At 39.2% G+C, this 9,055-nt stretch overlaps 1 protein-coding gene and 1 long non-coding RNA gene across 4 annotated transcripts in view; one reads left to right on the top strand and one right to left on the bottom strand.

Moving 5' to 3' along the window:
* Window positions 1–701: 701 nt before the first annotated feature.
* The window catches only part of AZI2 (5-azacytidine induced 2), a 51,829-nt gene continuing 43,475 nt past the window's right edge, over window positions 702–9,055 (bottom strand). For both annotated transcript variants that reach the window (XM_045005562.1, XM_045005561.1), the window contains exons 7-8: window positions 8,581–8,699; window positions 702–2,683 (exon numbers count right to left, since the gene is read on the bottom strand). In XM_045005562.1, coding sequence (XP_044861497.1) covers window positions 2,277–2,683; window positions 8,581–8,699 — 526 coding nt within the window. In that variant the 3' untranslated portion in view covers window positions 702–2,276. The remainder of the gene's footprint in view (window positions 2,684–8,580; window positions 8,700–9,055) is intronic.
* Window positions 2,620–9,055, top strand: part of LOC123363947 — a 27,651-nt gene continuing 21,215 nt past the window's right edge. Inside the window, exons 1-2 of one of the 2 annotated variants that reach the window (XR_006576953.1) lie at window positions 2,620–3,255; window positions 4,392–4,456. This is a non-coding gene — a long non-coding RNA (uncharacterized LOC123363947). The remainder of the gene's footprint in view (window positions 3,256–4,391; window positions 4,457–9,055) is intronic. The other variant, XR_006576952.1, reaches the window with a different exon arrangement.

Here is a 9,055-nt window from a genome sequence, read left to right as displayed (position 1 = left end):
TGCCAAAGCCCACGGAGATTTATAAGTGAAGCCCATTTCAAACAAAAATAAATTTATTTAAAATTTTACACAACAGGATTCCTTCCTTGCATAATTCTAACTGTTAATCAGGTTGATGGCTGCTGAATACATTAAACTTACCAAAAATCTTTGTAATCAAGGGAGTAAACCCAGTAAATTACATTAGAACTAGATTCAATATAGTGCAGCCACATGAGAAATAGTTTCTGCTGCTTTGTTATTACACAGGTAGTTGGTTCTATCAGCTAAAGCCTAGTGACTTGGATTTGTTTTATGCATATTGGGGTTTGTTCTATTACTTTGCAAGAGCTTGTACTCCCTTGAGTCAGCCATGTTCATTGGTCAGAATAAATTCCAGCATCTGACACTATTTCCATTAATCACAGACAAACCAGTATACGTGAGCAAGATAACAGAAAGATAAAAACATATCTGGTGAAAGGTAGGCATATTATTTATGTATGCTGTTTGCTAATAAAATAGATGGTATCAGACATTCTTTTGACTTCAAGATAGACAAAAGTCCAATACATAAGAAGGAGATGGCTATCATATGAAGTACTGAATGCATGGGTGGGGGGTGTGTGTGAAAGGAGTGAGTGGACCCACATAAGTCACGTAGTGCCCACTTTCATCACAGTCATAATTTTCCTACAGAAGTTACTGTTTTTTTTTTTAAAATATTTTACTGCTTAACTGTTGTGAAATCCATTTTTTCTTTACATTGACCTTAAGGTAGACCAGTGAATTTGGATGCTTGTTCCCTGTATACAGAGAACAATTACCAGTACTAATCATTTTACTCCTAATTAAACTTTATATTCACTGAGAATATGAAATACCCAATGTTGAATTTTCCTTGTAAGTATTGTACATTTCAACCATTTCACTTTAAACCTGGTGTATGAAGCCAAATAGTTCTAAAAGTGCTCTTCCAAAGAGCAAGACTTAACTGCCTAGAACAGTGGTTCTCAAACTGGGTGTCATGACCCCTCACGGGGTCATGAGCTGTCAGCCTTCAGCCCAAGCCCCGCTTTGCCTCCAGCATTTATAAGAGTGTTAAATATAAAAAAGTGTTTTTAATTTATATGGGGGGAGGTCGTCTCACTCAGAGGCTTGCTGTGTGAAAGGGGTCACCAATACAGAAGTTCGAGAACCTCTGGCCTAGAAGCTTCCTTGGTTTAAAGAGAAATTGGTCTTTATATCAGTTAACCACATGCATCAGTATATGGACACTCAACTGTATAAAGTTAGCAAATTCATAATTTGAAATACTTTAGTTTTCTATACAACAGATGAAAAACCCCATCGATATGGCACAGTTGTGTATTTCGAACACTAATACTTAACATCCGAGCTGCTCAAGTTAAGGCTTCTGTTCTTGTGGCCAAAAAAAAAAAAAATTGGTGGCCTTAGAAACCATACAGTTAAAGTGAAGATTGTGGTGATACACTAATGAGGCACACAAAGATCATTGCATTTTGGTTAGGGTGATTCTATAACAGGCACCAGTGTGCGTAGAATGCAATTAATTTCCTTTGTCAGTGGAGACAAATAAAAACTATGTCCGTGAATTTCAGCTTTCAGCAGCATCTATTTATGATCTTTAAATACTTACAGTAAGGCCAAAGAAAAGGTGCTGTCTGAACAGTGTATCCTAGCAGTTTTGGTTTATACATGTTACATAAACATGATTTTGGAAAAAACCCTATAAATCTCACCATTTCGTTCTGGCATATATCACACATTATAAATCCAGTGACTATCCTAAACCAGAGGGGGTAAAAATAACATTCCAATTCCATTCTTTACCTGAGAGTTTTATATCTGAAAGACACTTCTGTCAGAGGTAAGCTCACAGCTTTCAAGAAGTTTCTAACACAGGATACAAAATGCCTTTATGAGCAGTGTTATGTACATACAGCTAACTGAAATGCAGAGCTGGATTATTTTGATTTAGTCCAAGAGTTCCATATTCAGTCTGTGTAATATTTGCAAGTGTGTGTCATGTTCAGTATAAGAGGACCAAGCATTTAGGGGCTGATTCTGATTTGCTTACACCTGTATTACCAGTATAGCTCCTTTGATTTAGTCCTGATTTACAGCAATGAGTGATCAAGCCCCCCCGTTCCCAAAATCTTGAAACAAGACAAAAGTAGTTAAGGTGAAATGTGGAAGTAACTACTTTTCTCTTTAAAAAATTCTAGTACTCAGGTACCTATTCAGAACCAGCCCCAGTCTCTCTCAGGAACTACTTAGCTCTTGTGCAGGCAGTTTTGATTACACTGATCCAGGTAATCTATTGGATAGTTTGACAAAGATGATTTATTTTTCATTTCCCAAAACATTGTCTCGCTAGGTTTTGGAGGGCTTGGGAATACCCAGGAATTATCTTCCAGAGAGCTCTTTCCATACGAGTTTTGTTCATGACAGGTTGTGCTGCCAATCGGGATGGGTCTCTCATCTGTCCATGACTGGAGATTTGCCTGTTCAGCCAGGATTTTTACATCTCTTGGGAGAGGGGAAGCTATGGCATTGCAGAGAAGTTTGTCATTTTGTGAAAGAGAGGGTTTTTTGTAGACTGCCCCAGAAGAAGTCAAATATAACTTTGTGAGGTTCTTCTCCACGTCTTCAACACATTGTACTGGTGCACTAGTAGAAGCTGAAGAGAGAAGACAACTAAATGTAATTCTTAATTTATGTATCTAGAAGATAGTGTACATACATTCAGAAATATGCCTAGTGTAACAGGACAACTTTTCAGCTAATGGATCCCCCATATCCTCCTCCGGAGTGCTCATTAATCAGAGTTAAGACAAATTTTATTCAAATATATTTTGCAAGTTTCACCATAACTCATTAAAATAGCACTATCTCAAAAACCAAATCAACTCGTTCCCACATAGATGTAGGAGGGACTGGTGAATCTTTGGGAGTTTGGTAAGGCAAGTATAGAGTGCTGCACCAGGATGATCTACGTGGGCTCAGAAAGATCTATGATTCACAATGGTCCCTTCTGGCCTTGGAATCTCTGAATGTTGCTTGCCTGCAAAGAATCTATTTCATTGTCTTGAATGAGCAGCCTCCTGCTGCTGCCAGTCCTGAACTCATCCTCAGTCCATGAAGCAATAGGGGGGGAAGATGGCATGGAGCTTGCTGCTTCTCTGTTCAAGGGCCAGGTTTTAAACAGGCAGCAACTATCCAGAAGTGGGAATGGGACTGGCCACATGTTGGGTGAGTATGTGACAAGGAGTGGGCGGGGCTAAATTGCCCATACCACCTCTACTTCTCTTTAGCATTTCACTACAAATTTAATGAGGATTGTCACTTAGATCCTACAAGTTAAGTTTCCTACAATAGCTATGAATCTAGAATACAAACTCTGGTTTACAAACACAACGCTCATAAGGGACAAACAGAAGAATCAGTGCCCTCTCAGCAGGATGTAGTATCACCCTGCCAGGGAAAGTGAAAAAATGGTGGCCAATTAGCAAATTTCAGTAAAAAGCACTTTCCAATGGCTGGTTGTCACATCCGGAAGATACAGTTAGGAAATTTGTGACTCACCCAATCTGTGCTGATAGGTGTAAAAAGCAGTGCTTGAGATGTAAGCTATTCATAGGTACAAGGACAAATGGCAACCACATACTGTAGTCCAAATGCTGTGAATACTGTGATTGGAGAAGCTTTAGGGCAGATGAAGTGCTATTCAGTTAGAAGTGTAGAAAGGGAATTGTATTATTACTCCTTGGATACTTCTAGTTAAACTGAACCTTCTATTGACAACCAAGCTATTAGTAGCATAGCTATTCATCTAAAAAATTGTGGGACAATGCAACTTGTCTATTGTCTGTGACCAACAATCTGCGTTATAACTTAAATTTCAAGGTCAGTATTTCTGATGTTCAACCTGAAAGTACTTTAACATCTCAATAAAATGACCCAAGTTTCTACACTCTAAAAGACTAAGATTATTTGACAAGAGAAGCACACAGGGCCACTCAGGCAGCCTTGTCCTACTATCGAGTAGTCAAATACACAACATATACTATCTGTTTGTTTTGTAGCAGTGGGTAGGCCCAATCAGGACTGGTGCCCTGTTGTACTAAGTGATCCCTGAGGAGCTTGCTGTATTTTGCTTATGAGCATGTGTATATTTCATATCTATCACACATATAGGGAGAGGAATACTCACATTGAAGGAAATGGCCTAATGAGAAGTAGATGAAATTGTAAGGATGAGAAAATGCATCCAAAAAACTCAGTGCACTTTATGATGATTGAGTCTCAGTGGGCTGAAGCTAGTTCAGGACAGAAACAAATGGCTGAAATATTGAGATAAATTCTGAGGAAAATTTTTGTTTCCACAGACAGAGGGCATTCGAAGTGACAGCAACAAAAGAGAAACCTTCCATTTCATCCTTCCTATGAGGCGGTGAGAGAACTGAATAGTAAACAGTATAAGCTGGTTGTAGTCAAGATTTGACCAACTGAACTCAAAACAAGAATGAACTTTGTCAATTTTTCTGAGATAGCAGCTTCCTTATTTAAGAACATTTTTGCTTCTAAACACAAACAGCAAAAGTGTGTCAATTCAGATAGCTTCCTACAGTTATATAATGCCCAATTCATGTAAGGAGCTACAGCATTATATAGGCTTCAATCTTAAATTTGTTCGTGTTCTACTTACTATATGTTAAGGTACTGCAAAGCAGCAGAGAACACCCCAGTTTCTCATTGTTTTTCATCCACCATTACACTTAAAGATTTCCAAAATGCTTTAAGAAGAGATGAGTTGCTTTTTGTGAACAGTGTCTTGTATATGGATTAATGGAATCCACATACATGTTGCAATTCACATTCTGTTGGCAAGATTAACGTGTGGCATCAATTATTTTGAACTCTATAAATTGCTTACACTCTCGATTTCTCTGAGGAGTATGAACCACAGTGTTGAAAAGTAAAAGGCTTTCTGAAAAAAAAAAGCCTCACTTCTGTTATAGAACAAACTTCAAGGTGCTCAAAAATGGAACTTACAATAGTGAGTAAAACACCATGGGAAGGGAAGGAAAGGAAGTTTATTCTACCTCTGCCCATAATTTTTTGAACAAAATTCAATAGACCTTGACTCATGACTTTCTCCAAAAACATTCCAGATTCTACCAGCCTTTTCCTTAAAGTGCCTGCTTGGGAACATACTATTCTACATGTGTGAAACATTCTGAAAATACAGTGGTCCTTGTAAAAGAAAGCAATCACATTCTTTGCTGTTGTCACAGGTTTTCCCTTATATTAATTCACAGTCTAGTCACCTTTACATCACTATTTTACTTGCCCAATTTGTGACTCAAGTCAACCCTAAAATATACAAGGATATCATTTTAGAAGGTCCTGGAATATTTGGAAACATTTGTTAAAGTGAGGATCAGGTTTGTCTATTAGTTCTCTTAATTCTAGAAGTGTCTTTTATCATCATGACCCCTAAAAGCCAATTCATGTTTAGAAGATGAGGATTGCATGAACACAGTTAGTAGGCAAACTGATTTTCTCCCATTAATAGTTCAAGACCATCAAGGCTGTACTCTGCATGTTAACAATACAGGTGCATCATAACTGCATTGCATTAATACAAGACACTGATGAATCAGTGAGCGAAGTCCAGCTTTAAGATTGGAAGCTTGCAACAAGAAATAAAGCCAGATGCTTATATGTGCCAATAAATGATTGTGGGCAAAGAAACCTACAAAATAAGCCTAGGAAAAATCCAGACCTCAGACCAATTTATGATGCTGCCTTCTATATCCCTTGATGCACAACTCCACTACTGACTGCAGAAAATGCTGCTGCAATGAGTTTTCTGGTGGGGAAATGAATTGTTAGCACTTGTGCAGATAAGAGAAAGACAACAGCCACAGAACCACTACAGCACAGCAAATGCATACTTCCTTACACTACCATCATACACCCTGACCAGAACAGACTTCTTAGGACTAGAGAATTATTCAGAGTCCAAGCAATCCTTGATTTCTCTTCTGAAATTGGATGTTAAATGTGTCACAGTGTACCTTTTAAATGTAGACAGACACGCATCCAGTGGGAACTGGACTGAAGCTACCAACTCATTTAATAGAATACCTCAGATAGTAATCATCAGTCACAGACCAGGACCAAAGTCAAACTGGTGCCCTAGAGGTTAATCCCATTATCAATTCCTTGAGTCATCCAATTCTGTATTAGCAAAGTGTTCCTCTAATATTTAGCCTTTTGGGTCTGTCATCTGAGCTCTCTGACCTGTTATATCTTATCAAAGAAGTGCACCATCAGTCACCAATCATACTATAAACAAGTGACTATTGCTTATCCTATTTATTACCTACCCAGTGAAAAATAGGGATGCTACTACTCACTAACTGAACATTCTCTTCTTTAAACAGAACAGGAGTACTTGTGGCACCTTAGAGACTAACATTTATGTGAGCATAAGCTTTCGTGGGCTACAGCCCACTTCTTCGGACAGAATGGAACATATAGTGAGGAGATATATATACATACAGAGAACATCAAAACAACCAACTCTAAGAGGCTAATTAAGATGAACTGTTGTCAGCACGAGAAAAAACTTTTGTAGTGATAATCAAGATAGCCCATTTAAGACAGTTTAACTATCTTGATTATCTTGGCTATCTTGATTATCACTACAAAAGTTTTTTTTCTCGTGCTGACAACAGTTCATCTTAATTAGCCTCTTAGAGTTGGTTGGGCAACTCCCACCTTTTCACGTTCTCTGTACGTATATATGGGCTTGGCTACACTGGAGAGTTGCAGCGCTGGTGGTGGGTTTACAGTGCTGCAACTTACTCACCGTCCACACTTGCAAGGCACATACAGCGCTGCATCTCCCTGGCTGCAGCGCTGGCTGTACTCCTGCTCTGCCTCGGGTATAACTATTGCAGCGCTGGTGCTGCAGCGCTGCTCCTCCAGTGTGGCCACCAAAAGCGCTGTAATTGGCCTCCAGCAGAATTTTCCCATAATGCTTTTAACTAAAGAACTCTTTGTTTTGTTATGATGCCTCTCTTTGTTTTGTTGTGAACTCGGGGCTCCTGGAGCTGCTTATCTAAAAAAGAAACACAGCTCCTATTTGCTGTGAATGAGGCAGGCAGGGGGATGAATGTCTACAGCTAGTGTTTGCTTGAGGAGAGAAACAGCACGGAGGGGGGGAAAGGGAGTCCATCGGAGCAGCTGCTTCTCTGGTCTGCAGGCTATTTGCATTTAAGAGTGAATGAGGGGTCGGGGAAATGGTCAGATTTTGCAAGGCAGGGAGCTGACACAGAATTTGCAAGGCAGGCAGCTGACACACAGTGTCGGCTCCAAAAATCCACTCTCTCTCTCTCTCCCCCCCGCTCCCTGTCACACTCCACCCCACCCCCCTCTTTTGAAAAGCACATTGCAGCCACTTGAACGCTGGGATAGCTGCCCATAATGCACCACTCCCAACACTGCTGCAAATGCTGCAAATGTGGCCACACTGCAGCGTTGGTAGCTGTCAGTGTGGCCACACTACAGCGCTTTCCCTACACAGCTGTATGAAGACAGCTGCAACTCCCAGCGCTGCACACCTGCAAGTGTAGCCAAGCCCTATATCTATACATTCCATTCTACGCGTCCAATGAAGTGGGCTGTAGCCCACGAAAGCTTATGCTCAAATAAATGTGTTGCTCTCTAAGGTTCCACAAGTACTCCTGTTCTTTTTGTGGATACAGAGTAACATGGCTGCTACTCTGAAACCTGTTCTCTTTTTTAGCTTTCAATCATTAGATCACAGGTGACCGTGCCAAATATTGGTCTTTTGTAAAATCCCTGCATTGGAAGGAAATGTTGCATATAAGAGTTGAAATTGAAATTATTTCAGTCAGCAATGTATAAAATCTGCAGTAAACCCAGAGCAATGGAAATGACCAATTTTGTCAATTGTTTTTAAGAGGGTGGAGGAGGTAAACCAGCTTTGCAGCATCAATATTTCAATTACAGGGAATGTCATCATCTGGAGTTCTATTTCACTCGGAGATAAGTTTTCAGAATGTTTTCATCACTAGTAAGAAAAATTATAGCTATAGGGAAAGAGTTCAAAATCTGTTCCTGAATTTTAAAATGCTACCAAAATGTTTTATATATTTGATACTGTTAAAATAAGAAAAGTGAAATCTTTGTTTGTTTTTTTTTAAATATGAAGTAGTTGTGGTAAAAGGTCAAATATGAGTAAACTTAACACCTCAGCCTTATACACATCAGCGACACTTGACTGAGAAAAAAGCCACAAGGGGAACAGAATACAGTACTGAAGAAAAAACACATCAGCAACACCTTTATGTGTGAAGCTGACCAGTATGAGACAGAAGCCAAAGCAGTAAATGGTTAGGCTGGAACTATAATACACTCTGGCTTATCAACTTCAATTGATGAGATTTTGATAAGATATGATAGCTAGTTTCTCTTTAAAATGGTATAGCTTGGATCAGTGGTTTGTACTTGTAAGGCTCATTCCTGCAAACACGGACTTGCCTTTCTTGGTTGCAGTTGGGGTTTTCAGTTTTCGTAGAACCTCAGCTTGCACTTCAGTCACCAGATGCAAGTTAGACATCTCCCTCTTCAGTTCCCAGTATGCTTGCTGCACATTTTCACTGAAAGACATTTTAAAAAGTTAAATTTCTGCTGCCCTTGCAACTGGCTGTCCCGACTCTACTGCAGTTCTTAAGAGTTACAAAAAAAATTATTAACCCTGAACAATGCCTGTTTTGCTTAATGAGTATATTCTTTTTTCAGTTTTACTGAAGAATCATTTCAACCTGACATTGCCAATGGACAGTATAGCCAGTAAGGTAGAGGCCATCAGATTATGTGGCTCTTAATGCTGAGCATACTAGTACTTAAAAACTCTGAACTAACGCAATAATTCCAAATATCTCCAAATGGAAAATTAATATTAAGAATACTCTGCTAGTTTCACATCTGAAATTAAGTTATAATCCTGATGTAA

Source organism: Mauremys mutica, chromosome 2 (assembly GCF_020497125.1).
Source record: "Mauremys mutica isolate MM-2020 ecotype Southern chromosome 2, ASM2049712v1, whole genome shotgun sequence".
Lineage (NCBI taxonomy): Eukaryota > Metazoa > Chordata > Testudines > Geoemydidae > Mauremys > Mauremys mutica.
The sequence above is the reverse complement of the archived record's forward strand: the minus strand, read 5'-3'. Positions and strand labels throughout refer to the sequence as shown.